This window comes from Bos grunniens, chromosome X (genome assembly GCF_055505025.1).
Source record: "Bos grunniens cultivar Pamir isolate PY7600 chromosome X, Bosgru_T2T1.0, whole genome shotgun sequence".
NCBI classification, from domain to species: domain Eukaryota; kingdom Metazoa; phylum Chordata; class Mammalia; order Artiodactyla; family Bovidae; genus Bos; species Bos grunniens.
In genome coordinates, this window is record NC_141194.1 from 8,569,678 (window position 1) to 8,589,339 (window position 19,662).

Genomic DNA, 19,662 nt, shown 5'->3' on the forward strand with positions numbered 1-19,662 from the left:
ATGGTTGGATGGCATCACCGACTCAATGGACATGAGTTTGGGTAAACTCCAGGAGATGGTGATGGACAGGGAGGCCTGGCGTGCTGCAGTCCATGGGGTCGCAAAGAGTCGGACACGACTGAGCGATTAAACTGAACTGAACTGAACTGAACTCCACACACCCTGTTAAGAAGACCTGCGGAGCCGAGAACTTTTGTTCATTTCTGGATCTCCAGATTCGGCCACAGATCTGCATACCTACTGATGTTTCTTGAGTCATTACTATAATTAAAACTGACGGGATACAATTTAAAAGGTATAAATTTTAAAACTCTTCCTATGCAACGCCTCCGCAGCTTAAAGCGCCTCGCCCTATGGCAAGTTTGTTCAAGCCGAAAAGTCTATGCCGGCTTCGCCAGGAGGGGCGGGGCCAGAGAGGGGCCTTGCCTTTATAGGCCGAGGAGGACAGGAGGGGCGGGGCCTACTCCATTGTGATGGACAGAAACCCTCCCCCTTCAGCCGGTGCGCCCGCCTCCCACGCGCCCGGAAGTCCTGCCTTCGGAAGAGGAAGTAGCGGCGTGAGCGAGAGCCGGTGGTGACCCGGGCAACAGCTGTGACCGAACGAGGGGAGGGGAAGGTGGTGGCGGTGGTTTGCTGCCGCTCCGCGCCGGAGTTGGCGGTTAGAGGCGGGACCGGCAGCCGGGTACAGGAGTCAGGTGCGGAGGGGCAGGCTGGCTGAAGCAGAGGCCGGGGGCGGTGTCTGGGATCCCGGGACTCGAGGGTGCCACGCGCGGGGACCGTGCGAGGAAGACTGCGGCCGCGCTGTGCCCTCCGCTGACCTTTCCTTCCTTCCTCTCTTTTCTGCGCCTTACTCTTCCCAGACCCCCAGCTCCTCGCCCATCCCTCGTGCCGCGTGTCTAGTATGGACTCGGTGGGCTTCCTCTCTCATCGGATCACCACCTCGGGACCCTCTTCCTTCATCCCCGGGCCTACAGCCCCCTCGCTATGACATGGTTTCTCAGGGACCGCCTCACTTCACCCCCCAAGTCCGCACACCCTTAGAAACGTCCCCTCAAAGGTGTAGATTTCACACTAGTATGTCCCAAAGGGGGTGATCTGTTAAAGCTGTCCCTCATCAAAGTGGAGGGTGAAGTGGAGCCCCTGCCCAGTACATTTCTATAAAGGTGACAAGGAGGAAAAACAAGGGTTGGCCACATTAAGAATACTAAGGGAATAGTGGGAATCCAGGCATCAAGCATTCATCTCTCTGGTTTGGCCCGTGTGAATTTAGAATTGCTTGGATTCAACACTGGGAGTCCCACCATGGGCTTGTCTGCATCTGCCCCTGCTGCTTCTACGGTTCAGACCTCTACCCCTGCTGCTTCAGATCATCAGACAGCAGCCCCAACGTCTGGATGCCCAATGCACGAAGGGAAAGTGAAAGGTAATGGACCATTTATCTAGAAGATAAAAAGAATTCTCCAAAAGAGCTCTGAGGAGGTGGGATAGCATGCTGGTGAGGCTCCTAAGGCCTGGGAGTGGGGTGACCTGGGTTTGGTCCTTTTGTTGTTACTTTCAAGGTATGTGACTGTAGACAAGTTACTTCTCTAAGTCTCAACCCATCATCACCTGTAAGCTGAGGATATAGAATTGCCCAGGGTTGTGGTCATGACTGAGATCGTGGGTAAGTGAGGAGGGATTGCTCCATACATCAGCCCCCACTCCAACAATTTGCTGTGGTCTACTTTAGCGGGTTTTTTAGCTGGGAAGGCAAGCCCCCCTCAGCCCAGAGGACACTTGGCAATGCCTGGAGGCCTTTCTGCACGTCGTAACTCAGAGGGGAAGGTGTGTCTAATGAGAAGACAGGAGTGCTGCTAAATATCCTACAGTGTACAGTGCAGACCCTGCAACAGTCACCTGGCCCCAGATGTCGCGAGTGCCCAGGCTGAGAAACTTTGGTCTAGATCATGCTGTCTTTCTTTATCCAGACAGCTTTACTCCTCCCTCTGTTGGATTACTCTCTGTGTAAAAAATAAGTCATTGCCTGATGGACTTGCTGTTCATTTTTTTAGGTGCAAAGGTGAGACTTGAAATGCTTTCCTTTTTCATTGGTCCACCTGCCGCTTTAGATTGTCTTTGTAAAACTATGCTCTGAATCCACCAGATGTGTGACGACTTGTTTCCAGACATGAGGGTAGGAAGCAGTGTTAGCGTGCTTATCTAGTGCTGACGCTTCCTGTGTTACGGCTGTTCATTCCTTCAGTCAGCCCACAAGAATTTGCTCCCTGTCCACCCTGTGCCAAGCACTGAGTGGTTCTGTGTGTTTTGTTTTTCCACTGAGAGAACAGCAGTGTCTAAAACAGACAAAAATCCTTTGCCTAGTGGAGTTTACATTCTCATCCTCAAAATCCTGCGTGGTACGTCCCCTACCCCGACCCCCTTGTTTCGTAATTAAGGAAACTTACAAGTCACACAGCTAGTGAGTGGCAAAACCAGCGAAAATTCTGGGGCCTTGAATAAGGACCAGTCCAGTGCTCTTCTAGGGTTTCTCCTTACAGGCAAAATGGAGGCAGATGTGGACGAAGCAGGTGTGTGTCTGTTCTGAGCATCCCTAGAAAGTCACACAGTCCTGTCTAGGGTCTGATTTCATTTGCTGTGTTCCTAGGAGAGCTGTAAGTCAGATGAATTTGCTTTAGGAAAGAAGGTGGGTATATCTGTAGGAGATTGAAGGGGCTACTGGTTCTCTGGTATGAAAAACATAAACAGGATTTTCTTTCCAACACCAGTTGGGACCAGTGTGCCAGAAGAGACTGGAGAGGAGAGGGGGGCGGAACAAGTCTCCCTCCACCCCTCAGTAGACAGCTCTACAGGGTCCTCGCAGAGGAAAGGAAGTAAACAGAAATTTGTCTTTTGCGTGTAGGGTGCCCAGAGTTCAGTGTCTCCTTGGTGTTCACTGCTGCTGCCCAAGATAAGGGTTCCTTTCCACCAGCTGTGTCTTCCTGGGCCATAGCTCTCCCCTTGCCTGCCTGCCTCCTGTGTCTACACCGCCTTCCCGGCCCGCACACTTGTTTCCAGCGGCACCTGGGATCCTTAGGCATTGACTACCCTGCCCGCTGCTGTTCTCAAAGTGGCATCTGGATCCCACGTGGACTGGGGGATGTTTTCTTTAGTGGGTGCCTTTGCTTGATGAACTCGCTGTCTCCTGACAGCGAATTGAGCCTCGGCCAAGTGGTCTTGTTTTAGTCCTGGAGCAGGGCACAAGCAGAGCACATCCTGAATTTTCTCCATGAGCCTTTTGGATGGCTCTTCTGCTCATTTTTACCTCCTGTCCCCAGTCCCTGAGAGAAGACATCCATAATGAAGGTCTGGCCTCCTGTGCCCTGGTGGGAGTTGGGTCTTGTCTGGAACTGGGGAATAGAAAAGTCAGGGAGACCCATTCACGGGGGGCCCTGCCCCCAGAGGTACTTCTGTAACAGCTCATAGCAACTCCCTGCTCCGTTCCTAAACCCCTGCTGTGGGCAGTACCTACTCTGCCAATGCTGAGACTCTGGGGGTTTATTTTTCTTGGGGTGGGTAACACAATAGGAGAATGGGTACCCATTTCTCTTCCAAGGGGAAAGTTAATTTATGGAGCCTCTTCCTGGACTGTCGGATGTTAGCGCTTGGTAGCTGTGACCAGTAGAAGCCTGACTTTGTCTGTGCCGGTGATCCCTAGTCAGACATTCCACTTTTTGGGGCCCAGATTGAGAGCCAGATGTCCTGCCTTTGTGGTGACAGTGTTTTCACCCTTGATCCGTTTCAGGCTGTCCAGTGAGTGCCGAGCCGTCGGACTCAACCTGTGGGAGCAAAACGAACTCTGTGCCTGCGCACCAGGAGCGCGCCTACGAGTACGTGCAGTGTCCCATCACCGGCGCCAAGGCCGCGAATAAGGAGAACCTGGATCCTTCTAACCTGGTAACCCTCGACCAGCCCCTCTGCCCAGAAGTTTTTAATGTAGGGATGCTCTTACAGGCTCCCAAACTACAGGCTGCTGGGATTGATCCTTCTGCGCTTTTAAAATGGAGAAGTCTGATATTCCATCCGTAGTGAAAATCTAGACTGTGTCACTAAGTGTAGTTTCGGAGAGCGCCTAGGAAAGCCATGGACTATCCCCAAGCGCCAGAGCAGGCTGACCTGGAATCAGCCACACCAGAGGATGTTGCTTTGGGGGTAGAGTATTAGGTGGGCGGGAGATCTATTAGCAGCACGGCTGGAGTTCGGAAAGGTGTTGCTGGTTTGGGGAAACACCATAGGCACACGGCAAGGTTGGGGTGCCTCTTAAGGCACAGCTGGGTGCCAGCCTTGTGTGACTGCCAGTGACAGAATGCCATCGAGAAAGTGGTGGTATTCTGTTTTGTATACATATCAATACACACACATTTATCACCCCATCTTTTTCAGAAATTTGTAGTAGTGCCTGCCCATCATGGTTATTAGTTTTTACTTTCTAATCCTTGAGAAAGAGACCAAATGTTTGACTGTAGTATGTATTTACCATTTATGTGAAGTCAACAAGGAAAAGAGCTTCTGCGCTCTGACTCAACCGAGAGGCCTGAAACTGATGTCGCTGGTTTGATGAGGAAACTGGGCTGTGTGTGTGATGCCTTGCTTTCCAGGAAGTAATTATGTTGCTTGTTTCTACTTTGTATTTCCAACCTTTTTTTTTTAAACCCACTTACTTTACATAGATGCCACCTCCTAATCAGACACCAGCCCCCGACCAGCCGTTTCCACTATCTACTGTGAGAGAGGAATCGTCTATTCCGAGGGCAGATTCAGATAAAAAGTGGGTTTATCCTTCTGAACAGATGTTCTGGAATGCGATGTTAAGAAAAGGGTAAGTGAGCATATTCCTGAGGCTATAAATTTGCTTGTGAATCTAACCTTTTTAACATTTAATTTTTAGATGAATCTAATCTAAGAATTAAATGTTAGAGGTTTTATCCCCCAGGTGTACAGTAAATTTTTATACTAACCAACTGATTCTTCAGACTTAAGTGCAATGTATTAGGATTCTCCAGAGAAACAGAACTAATAAGATGTATATATCTTGATATACATATAGACAGATTTGTGGTAAGGAACTGACTCATGGTTACGAAGGTGGAGATGTCCCATAGTCGGCTCGGCAGGCTGGAGACCCAGGAGAGTCTATATTTCAGTTCAAGTCCAAAAGCAGGAAGAGAAACTGATGTCCCTGTTGGAAAGCAGGCAGGCAGAAAGAGTACCCTCTTACTTGCAGAGGCTCTGCCTTTTTGTTCTGTTTCAGCTTTGAGAGCTGGGCCCGCTCTGCCCATTTAAATGTTAATCTCATCTAGAATAATGTTTGACCAAATATCTGGGTACCCCATGGCCCAAACAAGCTGACACATAAAACTAACCCATCACAGCCAGTAACTTTTTTTTAAGTACCACTGCTATATAAAATACTTAGAAAAAGGGAATTTGTGATACTAATTAAAAAAGTGTCACTTGAAAAATCGAGGGATCCTTGATATTTGGATAAATCGGATTTTTGGTGACACAGTGAAATGAATACATGGCATTCACAGTAATGTTTGTCAAGTTTTACCAAATGTTCTTTCCTAGGTGGAAATGGAAGGATGAGGATATTAGTCAGAAAGACATGTATAATATCATTAGGATTCACAACCAGAATAATGAGCAAGCTTGGAAGGAGATTTTGAAATGGGAAGCCCTTCACGCTGCGTAAGTATGTTCAAGATCTTAAAAAAACCATTCTTCCAGCATCTTAATTTCATAGCTGCTTTCTATGAAAGAAATACAGAAGGGTTTTAGTCCAACACTGTGCTATTCTATTAAAACATTTTAGGTAGCAGGCCTGTCTCAGTGACTTGCGTGACAGACTGCCCTACTCAGTCATGTAAAATGCCAACTATTTAAGTATGTTCGTGGGTTCAGTGAGTCCCAAGTGCAGAAAGGACGGAGCAGGGATGGCTGGTCTCTGCCTCCTGATGCGTGGGGTCTCAGCCACCGAGACTTAGTGGTCAGGGGTGACTGGACAGCCGTGGGCTGGAAGCCTTCGAAGGCCCCATTTACTCCCCTGGTAAGTGATACCATGCCAGCTCTCAGCTAGGACGCCTGCCCATGGCCTCTAAATGTGGCTGCTTTGGCTTCTTCACACCATGGTGACTAGGTTCCCAGAGCTAGAGTTACAGAAAGCTCCAGAGACACTGCATCTCCTGTGATGACTGAGTCTGGGAAGTCCCATAGTGTCACAAGCCTGCCCACGTGCAAGGGGAGGGGCCGTTGACCCCAGATCTCAACAGGAGGAGCATCACAGTCCATTCCAGGCAGAGCACAGGGGCGAGAAACTCTAAAATGCTCTCTGCCCTAAGGGAGCTGGGAAAGATTTTGTTCACACAGCAGCATGTATTGAATCCCCATCAGGAGTAAACATCAAGAGGCATCTTTGCACATGATCATTTTTCTTGGGGAGATGGGGCTTCCCTGGTGGCTCGGATGGTAAAAAATCTGCCTGCAATGCAGAAGACCCAGGTTTGATCCCTGTGTCAGGAAGATCCCCTGGAGAACGGAATGGCAACTCACTCCAGTATTCTTGCCTGGAGAATCCCATGGTCAGAGGAGTCTAGTAGGTTGCGGTCCATGGGGTCGCAAAGTTGGACATGACTAAGAAACTACACACTTTTTCTCTGGGAGACTAGCTAAATGCATTTGTGAGTTAGTGGCGATGGGCCATCAGTCTGTTCAGAGCCGTGGTCCTCACACTTGAGCTGCCTCAGCATCACCTAGGGGTTTGTTGAAATACTGAGTGCTGGGCCCCGCTCCCAGGATTTCTGATTCAGTCGATCTGGGGTGAGCATTTCCAAAATGGTGCCTGCTTGAGGGCTCCACCTGGAGAAGGGTAGGGGGTGGGGCGTGTCTCCACAGAACCAGATGTCATCATGGTTGGTGGCTCATGTTTTTAATACATGGCAAAATGTGATTAACTTCTTGGACAAAATCCACTCAATGTGGAGACTTAGGCTGCAAGTGTGAACAAATGTGAAGTCGCTCAGTCATGTCCGACTCTTTGCGACCCCATGGACTGTAGCCTACCAGGCTCCTCTGTCCATGGGATTTTCCAGGCAATAGTACTGGAGTGGATTGCCGTTTCCTTCTCCAAGGGATCTTTCCAACCCAGGGATCGAACCCGGGTCTCCCGCATCATAGACAGACGCTTTACCGTCTGAGCCACCAGGGAAGTCCAGGCTGCAAGTGTGCCGTTGTTAAAGCTGAGAATGAAAGGAGCTTGGCTAGTCCTTAGCCGGGGGCCCATCACACGTGGGGTGCTTTGCTCTATCCCAGTTCATTAGAGAGACCTATTTAGGCCAAATCCTGTCTTTATAGTGACAGCAGCTGCCAAGACAAGTAGCCTCTTGTATTTTCCACTCCCCCTGCAGGGGACAGTGCTGTGTGCCTTATGCCAGATGACCAGGAGACTCCCCCCCCCCACCCCACCCCCATGGCCCCTGTGAGCTTGGGGGTGGGGGCTGGCAGGGCACCTAGAAAGTTCAAGCCCAGGGTCTGCCCAGAGAGTGAGTAGATTGTCTCAGCACGACCTTGTCCCCCACCTGTCAGCTTGTGTACAGTTATTTAAAGAGATGGCCCAACACTGATTACATTAGTTCCTAGGGAGAGCAGCAATTTTCTTTCTTCATGAAGGTTGCTCATTGGTTTCAAACGAGAGAGGAGTATAGCATTTTCTTACTTTCATCTGGAAAAAACCCCAACTGCTCTTCGTGCAAGAGAAGAGTTTATGCCTGATACCTGATCCTTTTTTTCCTGAGAGTACACCATGTGGACAGGCCCTGACCCCGGACTCCTGCCAAGAGCAGCACAGATACTCAGAGGGAAGGGGAGGGAGTGGCACGCACTTGATCCAGAAGTTAAAGCACAGCATTTTTTTTTAAAGCAAATAGGGATATTTCTGTGAGGTTTTTCAGTTACCTTTCTCTAATATGTAAAATATATACAGAAAAATGTGTGTCATGGAGAAACTGCAACATTCTGTTTTTCAAGGGAAAGAGAGTTATCTTATTTCTTCTTTGGGGATTTCTAGTGAGTGTCCGTGTGGTCCATCCCTGATCCGGTTTGGAGGCAAAGCAAAAGAGTATTCGCCACGGGCAAGAATTCGCTCCTGGATGGGGTGAGTGTCTGCAGAAACGTTCTGTTCCTCAGGTCACGGTCTGCTTGCTCTTGGCATTAAAACCAGGCAGTCAAAGAACTGCAGTGCCATCTTGCGAAACATGCTTCACTTTCAGCTGCAGACCTCCTGTGCTCCCTCAAGGTGGTGCTGGCGGGCAGCTCGGGGTTACTTCCTGTCTTCTTCTCATAGAGTTGACCGGAGTCATCTTCTCTGTGTTCTTGCAGTGCCCCCTCGCTCCTCCCACACTCCTGCTCTGTCCACCTATGCACTCCATGCTCCCTGTTGTCATCGGATTCACAGCTCCCACCTGCTTCCCTGGTGGCTCAGCTGGTAAAGAATCCACCTGCAATGCGGGAGGCCTGAGTTCGATCGATCCCCTGGAGAAGGGATAGGCTACCCACTCCAGTATTCCTGGGCTTCCCTGGTGGCTCGGCTGGTAAAGAATCCACCTGCAATGCGGCAGGCCTGAGTTCAATCCCTGGGTTGGGAAGATCCCCTGGAGAAGGGAAAGGCTACCTATTCCAGTATTCTGGCCTGGAGAATTCCGTGGACTGTATAGTCCATGGGGTCACAAAGAGTCAGACACGACTGAGCAACTTTCACTTTCACCTGCATTTCTGCAGGTGCTGAGCTGACCTCCCCAGCCTGGCTGTGCTTCCTGCCATTGACCTTCTTCCCTTGTAGCAGATGAGCTGTCTGCTGATGGGGGAGCCTCCTGCTTTCCAGCCCTACCTTCCCACAGCACTGTGGACCATGCTCATCGGAGTCTCACCTCTCATCCAAGGTGGACCCTGAGAGCCAGCCTCCCCATGTGCTGCCCTGCTGGCTTTCTTACCGCCTAAACCCCAGCTCAGCATCCCACAGGCATGGTAACCCCCGCCAGCATGTTTTCATTCCAGGTACGAGCTGCCTTTCGACAGGCACGACTGGATCATCAACCGTTGCGGGACGGAAGTGAGATATGTCATTGACTACTACGACGGGGGTGAGGTCAACCAAGACTACCAGTTCACCATCCTGGACGTGCGGCCCGCATTGGATTCGCTGTCGGCCGTATGGGACCGGATGAAGGTGGCCTGGTGGCGCTGGACTTCCTAAGCACCGCTTTGTCAGAGATGAGAAAATAGAAACAATTTTTTTTTTCTGAGAAGTACATTAAACTATTTTCCCCAAACTGAATTGCGCTCCTGATGTAACAGGGATTCCAGAGGATCATCCTACCTTCCATGCCACTTAGCAAAGGGTACTCAGCATGTGCTCTTCTGAGTACCGTTTGTACCTTGCAGTTGACGGCACATCATTTTAAGTTGAGGCCCTCCCTGAGTTTCTCCTTTAACTGCAGTATTGTCTGTCTATTTGATCTAAAAATCTGAACTTCTGAAAAAGACCTTTGCTGAAAATATGAAGAGAGCTGCTCTTTTCCCTCCCTATTTTAAATACTGATGTGTAGATCTGAAAGCCCACAGGATGCTCAACTTTGACCTGGTCCAATATTTTATTTAAAAGTGTTCTGTTAGGCTTTTTATACAAGTTACCAGCATTTCTCAAGTCCATCAAATACAGTAGTGACCCCTGAAGAAAATACAGCCACACCCCAGCAATGCACTCCACCAACCTGAGGTGTGTGTGTCTTGCTCTCCAGATTCTTGCTGTTGTGATTTTTTTTTCAGACTGGACCTCAATCCAGAATAATTTCAACTCCGCTATGATTTGATGGCGCACGTGTGTTGGGAGTATGTCCTAACTTTTTAAGTATTTTCCTTTTAATTCCCATTGTTCTGACCTGTAACTGTGTTCCATGTAAGCAGGCTTCACTGTTCTGGCATTTGACAACTTAATCCCATTCTGGAGTTCATCCGTTCCCCTGCCTGAAGCCTTCCTCTTGTCTGCCTGACCTGAACCTTGAAGGTCTGGCTGAAGTCACAATGCTAGGAGTGGTCCTGCTCTAAAACACAGTATTTTATCCATTGCTAGAATTCACAAGGAGAATATTTTTCCCAGATGTAGAATGGTTGCATCAACTCACTCTCTGTTCACATCTGTTTTTTAAGGGATTTCTAAGTTTGCCACTGAAATTCTTTGTATCAGTCACCCACACACTGGTTGTTCAACTTAGAGCAGCATAATACGATTGTTGGTTGTTTTTGTTTTAAGTGTTCATAGTAGCAACTCAGGAGAAGGTGATGGCACCCCACTCCAGTACTTTTGCCTGGAAAATCCCATGGATGGAGGAGCCTGGTGGGCTGCAGTCCATGGGGTCATGAAGAGTTGGACACGACTGAGCGACTGCACTTTCACTTCCCACTTTCATGCACTGGAGAAGGAAATGGCAACCCACTCCAGTGTTCTTGCCTGGAGAATCCCAGGGGTTGGGGAGCCTGGTGGGCTGCCGTCTATGGGGGTCGCACAGAGTTGGACACGACTGAAGCGACTTAGCAGCAGCAGCAGCAGTAGTAACTCATTTATCCTGAATATCGTGGAGTTAAGTTAGTACATGAACTTAGGAGTCTGGAGTGATTCATTTGGTATGAATTTCATTGGTGTGTCTGTGTAGAGTTTTAAAAATCCAATAACCTTAAACATCTACGTTTCAAAATATTTGTGTATTTTCAAAGAAAATAAAGCTGATAATTAACAGGTTTTGAAAATCTATTAAGAGTAATTTTATACTTCATCAGACAGAAATAATCTTTACAGAAAGGACGGCTATAGTCTTTGTGCTGGAGGTAGCCATTTTCGTCACAGCACATATTTCTCACCCGCTGAGGAAGGGAGTTACTGTTGGCATGTTTTTTGGTCCTAAATGCCATTGAGTAAGTAAAGGTTAAGGCATTATTATGAGAAACTAAGTGTTGTATCTGGAAACTGAAAATTGAGCCACAGGCGGGAATCACCCCTTTTTAAAGGATTCTAATATTTCTTGAGAAAAACCACCTCTAAAGTAAACTGTCTTGCGAAGCTGATGACAAGACCACATTTATACACCCTCCACTTGGGAAGAGAAGACTGCAGCCTATTGGACGTAAGCTGCTTGGTGTCTAAAGTATAAGTATAAGTATAAAGTAAAGTATAAGTATAAACTTGATCAGATCCAGGGATCAATACTCTGTTCTGATAGGAGGTTTCATTTATAACTTGAAATCATTTTGGATATTCTCCAGGCTTTTAAGCTCCATCTTTTGTCATAGGCTATTCAGGATTAGAACAACATACTGCCCCTGAGGCTAAGGATTAGCAGATAAGGTGGGGGTGCCAACTGGGACTGCAGATGAAAATGTAGTGTTCCTAGTCGTGCCCTAACTCCCATCCACTCATGAAATGTTTATGACACTCTACATCCTGTCGGGAACACAAAAAAGCAAAAGGTCCAGCCCCCACCTGCAGGGAACTCATAACCTTAGGGAGGACAGTCTATAAATTCAACGCTGATTTAAAAAGACTTGTGTTAATCCATGGGTTATATGCAAATTCACTTAAGTATATTTTTAATATATTGAATATACAGTTACCAATTTTTTAATGAGACACCAGTATGGTTTATCCCCCATCAGCTACTCCTCAACTGAGGAGTTGCACATTTCACACCTCACCTCTGCAACAACTATGGGAGTTATACCATGGATCATTTTTGTCGCCATAGGCTTGAGGCTGTGTGTGGTGATCAAGAATACTTTTTCTTGAAAAGATACCTCCACCCCACCCCACCATGTTCACTGCAGCATTATATACAACATCCCAGAACAACCTGTGTCTGCTCATGGATGAGTGGATAAAGAAAATGTCTTATATCGTGTGTGTGTGTACATGCATACATGCTAAGTTGCTTCAGTTGTTCCGACTCTGCGACCCTATGGACTGTAGCCTGCCAGGCTCCTCTGTCCATGAGATTTCCCAGGCAAGAATACTGGAGTGGGTTGCCATGCCCTCCTCCAGGGATCTTCCCCACCCAGGAATCAAACCTGGGTCTCCTTCGTTTCTGGTGGATTCTTTACCGCTGAGCCATCAGGGCAGTGTGCGTGCGTGCGTGTGTGTGTGTGTCATATATGCCTATTATTCAGCCATGATAATAAAATCTTGGCATTTGCAAAAATATTGCAGTACCTTGAGAGCATTATGCTAAGTGGAGTAAGTCAGAAAGACAAATACCATACAATCTCACTTATATGCAGAATCTAAAAAACAGTACAACTACCCAAAAACCTGAGCTCATAGATTGCTGAGACTGGTGGTTTCCAGAGTGTGGGGGTTCAGGTAGGCAAAATTTGTGAAGGGGATTAAAAGGTACAAATTTCCAGTTGCAAAGCAATTAAGGACAAATGTTCAACATGGTCAAAGTATGAAAGTGTTAGTCATGTCCGACTCTTTGTGACCCTATGGACTGTAGCCCTCCAAACTTCTCTGTCCATGGGACTCTCCAGGCAAGAATACTGGAGTGGGTTGCCATGCCCTTCTTCGGGGGATCTTCGTGACTCAGGGATCAAACCTGGGTCTCCTGCATTGCAGGTAGATTCTTTACCGTCTGAGCCACTAGGGAAGCCCAATATTATATGGCAATTAAAGCTCAATTTCTTTAAAAAAGGATAGACAAACCCGTGTCCTGGGGGCAGACGTCTGGTTTAGAGCCACGTCTCAGCCCTTCACTTGCTGTGTAATCTTAATATCTCTGGCCTCAGCTTTCTTGGCCATAAAAAGAACAAAAGAACTGAGCGGTTTTGTTTGTTTGGGCTGCTGTTACAAATACCATCGACTGGGTAGCTTATAAACAACAGAAATTCATCACTCACCGTTCTGGAGGCCAGAAAGTGCCAGAGTAAGGCGCTGGAAGATTCCCTGTCTGTAAGAAGGACCCACTCCCTGGTTCAGAGATGGCGTCTTTGGGCTTGTTCTCTTGAAAGGGGAGAGTGCGGGTGTCTATTACAGGCTGATAATCCCATTCCTGAGGCTCCACCCTCTTGACCTAATCACCTCCCAAATCACCTGAACCCACTCGGAGCCCACAGCCTGGAAAGGCTTAATGAACATCAGCTGTGCCTAGTCATTCACGAGGAAAAGGCGCGGCTAGGAATCAAAGAAGAACCGAGAAACAGTACCCACCCCTTGCCTTGCTTCTCCCAAGACGAGTCTGTCTAGAGAGGGAGCAGAAGGGTCTCCTTTTGATTTTGGTTACTCGTAAGAATTAGCTTGCTCTAAAGGAGCCCATGATCTTTAAAATCGCTAAAGGGGAAAAAGATGGGTAGCAGACTTTGACCTTTTAAAAACCATGAACATGACAGGGTGACATTTGGTTTAGTACTATGCCAGATCCGCTTGACAAAACTGAAGATTGTAATTAGGCCGTTGTGCTTCCTAACCTGAGATGTAGCTCATTGTGTCCTCAGGATCACAAAGGTGTCCCCTCCGTGGAAACTTCAAATGTGTGTGCCTGCTCAGTCCTGTCTGATTTGAATCTTTGCGACCCCATGGACCCCCATTAGGCTCCTCTGTTTATGAATTTTTTCCAGGCAGGAATACTGGCCTGGGTTGCCATTTCCTCCTCCAGAGGATCTTCCCAACCCAGGGACCAAACTGACATCTCTTGTGTCTCCTGCATTGGCAGGCAGGTTCTTTACCACTCAGTCACCTGGGAAGTCCAACTTAATATGTCTCCAGATTAAAAACATTACAAAGTTATGTTTACTGAGAGTAAAAGGTATGCAAAATCAATTCAAAAGCAATGCATCACGTGGAAAGTATTCTAATATTTTTTTCTGAAATCATAGCAGGTATTGAAAAGTACCGGGAAGATCCCCTGGAGGAGGGCATGGCAACCTGCTCTGGTATTCTTGCCTGGAGAATTCCATGGACAGAGGAGCCTGGTGGGCCACAGACCACGGGGTCGCACTGAGTAGGACGTGACTGACCAACATTTAATGGGCTAAGTTTCATCATCATCAGATGGCTTCTATTAACAGATGCTGTCCGAGCTTTACGATCCTTGCTTATTGCTAATAGATAAGAGGTGGAAGTCTCCCACAACACATGGAAAATGTTTCTCTTTAATCAGTTTGGGTCAATTTGGCATTAGGCCTGTGTCCTCACACCCCTCCCATTTTGCATTCCCAGGAGAGTGCCTGGTGCTTAGATTAACCAGAGGAATCATCTGCAGAAAACTGCAGTGCCCACTAGAGAATTATATCACTAAACAATGATAAAATCCCAGTCTTAGTTGTCATTTCATTATTTTTCCTTCACTCTCGTAGGTTGGTGTTTCAAATCTGGCGGTAGTGGCTAGTGTAACAGAAGAAGACAGGCTTGGGGAATCTTCATTTCTGTATTGACTCTCTGCATCGGCTGGGGGATTTGAACAAGCCCTTTAGGTCTATAAGGCTAACTCACTTCATTCTTTTTATAGCTGAATAAGATTCCATTGTATGGATGGAGAACATTTTTTTTTGTAAATCAGGTCATTAGTTGATGGACTTTTGGGTCTTCCCATAGATCCTCCTAAAGGTTCCTTTCTGACCGTAATTCTAGGTTTTATGTGGCCTATTTCTCTCACATTTGATGGACTGGGTGATGCCATGTTTTAAGCTAAGGAAAAATAAATGCTTTGAAAACCTACTTCAAACTAGTTTTTACATAAAGTACATCAGTGGCTGCACTCTTAAAATTTCACACCATTCGTGGTTAACCAGTGCTTTCTTTTTCCTCTATAAAATGGGCTTAAAAACAACCCAAAAGTCCATCAACTAATGACTAGATAAAAAAAAAATTGTTGTCCATCCATACAATGGAATCTATTCAGCCATAAAAAGAATGAAGTACTGATTCCTGCAACAAGATGGATGAATCTTGAAAATAATGTGCTAAGTGATACAAAGGGTGGAGACTGTATGATTCTATTTATAGGAATGTCTAGCATAGGTCAATATATAGAGGCAGAAAGTAGATTAGTGGTTGCCATAGCTGGGTGAGAGAGGAATTGGGAGTGAGTGCTAATGGGTATAGGGTTTTATTTCAGGGGTGACGAAAATGTTCTAAAACTGATGGTTGTGCACCGCTGTTACTCTACTGGAAACCACTGAAGTGTACACTTTAAATGTGTGAAGTGTCTGGTTTCTAATTATAGCTCACTAAATCTACTTGAAAAATGGGAAAAAATGTGCTGGCTGATCCCTCTATTAACTGAGTAGTCAGTCTACCAAGAGTCAATAACTTAATTAAACCAAACAAAAGAAGATGTGATATAAATGCATAAACCAAATCCATACATACTAAGGAATGATTGAGAAGAGCTGAAAGCAGAATCAGTACAAATACAACCATGAAATCAGAAAGGGTTGGGGAAATATTGTAAAAATCCAGGATAACTCTCGGTTCATTGTTTCACGGTGGTTTCTTCAATTTGCTGCAAAGAAACTGGAAGTGGGATGTTAGTGGCTGTGGATGGACTAAGAATGTGAAAGTGGGCCCTCCCACACCCAGAGAAAGAAATGGCCTCGGCTCCACAGTGGAAACTTAGTAAACGGTGTCTGTTTATGTGCTGTTAAAACAGAAGACAAAAATCATTTTATGATCACCTGTTTCACCTGACTTAAAAAAATATGATTCCATACTGTTCAGGCAAAGTATTGCATTAGAGCAGCATTTTGGATCTTGCTGCCTTTCCCCCTCTCCGCCTCTCCCCCATCTGTGGTCTCCCCAGCTAGATGCTCCTCAAAATTTTGTGGAGATCAAATCCCCTGGAGGGCTTGTTAAAATGCAGATTGCTGGGCCCCACCTCCAGGGGGCCTGATTGAGTCAGTCTCATTAGAATTGGCATTCCTAGGAGGAGAGTGTGCCCAAGAGATGCTAATGGTGCTGACCAGGGTCTGAGCTTCACTGGACTCTGCAGCCTTCAAACCCTCTTCACTTCCACACACCCCATCTTCACGATTTATTTACAATTGCCATGTATTTACAATTGCCGTGTATTTACACAGCCGTGGGTCAAAGTCCCAAGTAGGAAATGGGAAAGCGAAGATTACATGTAAATGCCACTTGTCCTTTGTGGCTTATTCCCAAGGATTCCTTGAAGTCCTCCCGCTCCTCTAGGCTCTGAATGTTGCACAATCCCACCTTTGTCTTGTCTTCATAATGAAAACCTTTCCTTGGAAAGTTCACCCTCTCACATCACTTCAGTAGGTGATGCGGGGGGCGGGGGCGTAGGACGATGACAATGGGGTGAAGGCAATGAATGACTTCTCAGCTGGGACAGAAAACCCCTCTGTTAGTGGGTGCTCTTTCTTTGTGAGTCGTGGTCTCAAAAGGCAAACCCTCTCCTGGTGGCCACTCCCTCGAGCTGCAGAGGTGTTCTGGGTGGTCTCTGCTCCTTGAGCTCTGTTCATCGTATTCAATTGCAAGGGCATAATGAACTGCCACAATCGAAGTGGTTTTAACAGTAGAAATGGTTCTGGAAGCAACAAGTAAGATCAAAATGTTGTCAGAGGTGTGCCAGAAGGTGCTAGAAGGTCTATTTCAGGCCTCTCTCCCAAAGTTCTGGCAGTTCTTGGCTGGTTCCAGAACTTCCGTCTTCACAAGTTGTTCTTTCTGGGTACGTGTCTATGTCCACGTCCAAATTCTCCCCTTTTATTAGAACAACAGTCATACAAGATTAGGGTCCACCCTAATGACTTCATCTTAACTTGATCATCTGTAGAGACCCTCTTACCAAATAAGGCCACGCTGGCAGGTACTGAGGGCTAGGACTTCAACATCTTTTCCATAGTGGACACAACTCAACCCATAACATGCTCGTTGGCAGAATGGCTGTGAAATTTCTCATCGAGGCCAGGCAGCCTGTCCCTCTGGCGTCTGAGAGCTGTCACTGCTGAACTGTTTCTTTGCGCACTTTGCTCAGCAGTGACATGGCCAACCAGCACTGCCCTGGTCCCTAGCAAGTCTTTGCCCTTCAGCCAAGCTCGGCTGTGCTCAGGGCCACCGTGACATCTGCCTCTCCAGGTCTCAGCGGCTGATGGAAGTCTCTTGGTGGGAGGCCAGGGAAAGGGCAAGGCAACCAGCTCACCTCCTGCAAAGTGCCAGGAAGGAAAACGAAGCAGGCGACTCACCTGCCCACAGCCTCCCCTCATGGCAGACTTTCCCAAGCAGATTCCAGACCCAGCTCCTGAGTCTTTGACCAAGTAAAGTGATCTGAATTTAGGAGGACTCTGAACACTGACTTGCCATGATCCTTTCCTGCATGATTCAACATGTTTCTGATTCATTCTCTAAGTCATTTTCCTCTGCTAGAGAAGACCCACTCAGAACCCCAGACTTGGCATCAAGACGGCTTTAAGCTGAAGACATTTGAGATTCAACAGATGCAGAAAAAAAGCCTTTTAGAGCTTCCCTTATCTGACTAAAAGCAACTTGTGGGAAATGAAGCTACTATAAATCCCCTCTCTGGGGGAGTTTTATGGTTCCGAGGGAGACAGAAAGACTGCTCATACCTGTATAGACCATCCTTATCACAAACTTTCTTATCTCCTGTCTGGTTTCCTGAAAACTCATTTGTTTTTTCAAACAAACCTATTTGCTTTTCCCTTAGAAATTGTTTCTCTCCACTGCCTTTTCCCTACTAGGTTAGGTCTGTAAACCTTTAACCATTTAAGGAGCCAGATACTTCCTTTGTTGGTTCCTGTATGCATGTGAAATAAATCCTTTTTGCCGGGTGATTAAGAGGGTATGGGAAAGTTTTTTCCCTTCAAACCTACTCCAGTATTCTTGCCTGGAGAAGCACATGGACATAGTAGACTGGTAGGCTACAGTCCATAGGGTCACACACAGTTGGACACGACTGAAGTGACTTAACAGACTCACACACACACACACACACACACACACCCTCTAAGCAAATGTGGGCGTCTTGTTTGTAGAGAAACAAGAAACAGCTTTGCTCCTGAAGGTTCAGTTCAAACAGCAGGTCTGCACACTTGGATGCATGCACGCTCAGTTGCTTCAGTCATGTTCAAATCTTTGTGACCCCATGGACCACAGCCCGCCAGGCTCCTCTGTCCATGGGATTCTCTAGGCAAGAATACTGGAGTGGGTTGCCATGCCCTCCCTCCAGGAGGAATCAACCAAGGAATCAAACTTGCATCTCCTGCATTGCGAGTGGATTCTTTACCCACTAGCACCACCTGGGAAGCCCCACACGTGGATGGCCCACCACCAAATCCTGGTTCTGTCACCTTCCAGCTGTGCAACCTTGGGCAACTCATTTGATGTCACTCGCGGTCTTTCATGCTCCCTGGAAAATGAGGATAGTTGTGATTCCCGTCTACTGCTTGTGAGAGGGTGAAAGAGTTAATGGGAGTGAAACACTTAGACCGGAGCGGGTGTCCTTAAAAAATGTTAGCTCATCATGCTGCGTAAAGAATACTGGCGAACACATGTTGGTCCAACTGAATTGAGAGAATCTTCTGACCTTTCTGTGACCTCGGGGGGCCTGCAGTTGGGGCTGCTGCTGTGTGCACCATGGGGGACTGCAGGCCACACCAGGCCAGGGGTCCGCACTTCCAGAGACCGGTGTCTGGAGCTCCATGCCTTCACAAAGCCATCCTGTGCAGAAGAATTCCAAGCTTTATTGGAATTTTCCTTTGCTTTGGATTTTTTTTTTTCTCAAGAACATTTGCTGCTGATTTAGTCTTGTTTTAAAATTCTGTCGGGTCGAGATGTTGACTTGTTTTCATCTCAGTGTGCCTCTTAGTCATTTCTTTTCTTCTCAGTTCTGGTGCCTCCTGCAGTTTGCTTATCAGAGCGATGTACACATAGGCCTGGACGGGGACCTGATTTGATCCCAGTGCTGTTTGTCTGCCAAGCAGATGTGTATTAAAATGTGCATAAGAAAAAGAAGCAAGCTGGGCTTACTTAGAAATTTCTTCAATTTGCACAAACTCCATTGGTAAAAGAGATTATTTTTTTCTATGAAAACCCACAACACACGTATGTTAATAGCCACTTAGATCAAGACAAATTCCTGTTTGGCCATTTGGGTCCTATCACTGTGCCTCCTGCCGACACATAAAGATGGTGACTCAGTACTCAAAGACGTAAGACTTGTGTCAGCAGGTAGCTTTCTTCTTGACTGTAGGATCTCTTTGCTCCTAGGAATGAATGACTTCGACAGCCTTTTAAATGGTTTTGTCCAACTTGAAAGAGTTTATTATTTTTTTCTTGTCAGGTATTCTATCACTTACAAGGTGTTAGAAGTGACTCCAACTTTGACTCAGGTCTTTGTGTCTTGTGCGTGCGTGTTTTAAAACAGCTTATTTTCAATGTGATAAAGGCATCTGAGAAACAAGCCTTCACTCACTGAGTTAACAATATGGCCACTGGCCTAAACCATCTAAAAAGAAAGGGAGAGTGAATATCGTTCATTACATGGACATACGTGGGCATACACAGGCACAGCACACACACACACACACACACACAATTGCATTACATAAAAATAT

General features: G+C 46.9%; 1 protein-coding gene across 1 annotated transcript; it reads left to right on the forward strand.

Moving 5' to 3' along the window:
- Positions 1-592: 592 nt before the first annotated feature.
- HCCS (holocytochrome c synthase) lies at positions 593-10,838 on the forward strand. Its single transcript, XM_086386888.1, has 7 exons — positions 593-695; positions 1,271-1,423; positions 3,782-3,933; positions 4,707-4,855; positions 5,608-5,727; positions 8,102-8,188; positions 9,088-10,838. The coding sequence occupies exons 2-7, from the start codon at positions 1,303-1,305 to the stop codon at positions 9,284-9,286; spliced, it is 828 nt and encodes a 275-aa protein (XP_086243014.1). The 5' UTR covers positions 593-695; positions 1,271-1,302; the 3' UTR covers positions 9,287-10,838.
- Positions 10,839-19,662: the final 8,824 nt, after the last annotated feature.

What these genes read in the sequence shown, in the direction of transcription:
- HCCS (XM_086386888.1), top strand. Translation starts at nt 1,303, where the DNA reads ATGGGCTTGTCTGCATCTGCCCCTGCTGCTTCTACGGTTCAGACCTCT. An exon ending in GCACGAAGGGAAAGTGAAAG is followed by an intron (nt 1,424 to 3,781) that starts GTAATGGACCAT and finishes GATCCGTTTCAG; the next exon opens with GCTGTCCAGTGAGTGCCGAG. An exon ending in AATGCGATGTTAAGAAAAGG is followed by an intron (nt 4,856 to 5,607) that starts GTAAGTGAGCAT and finishes GTTCTTTCCTAG; the next exon opens with GTGGAAATGGAAGGATGAGG.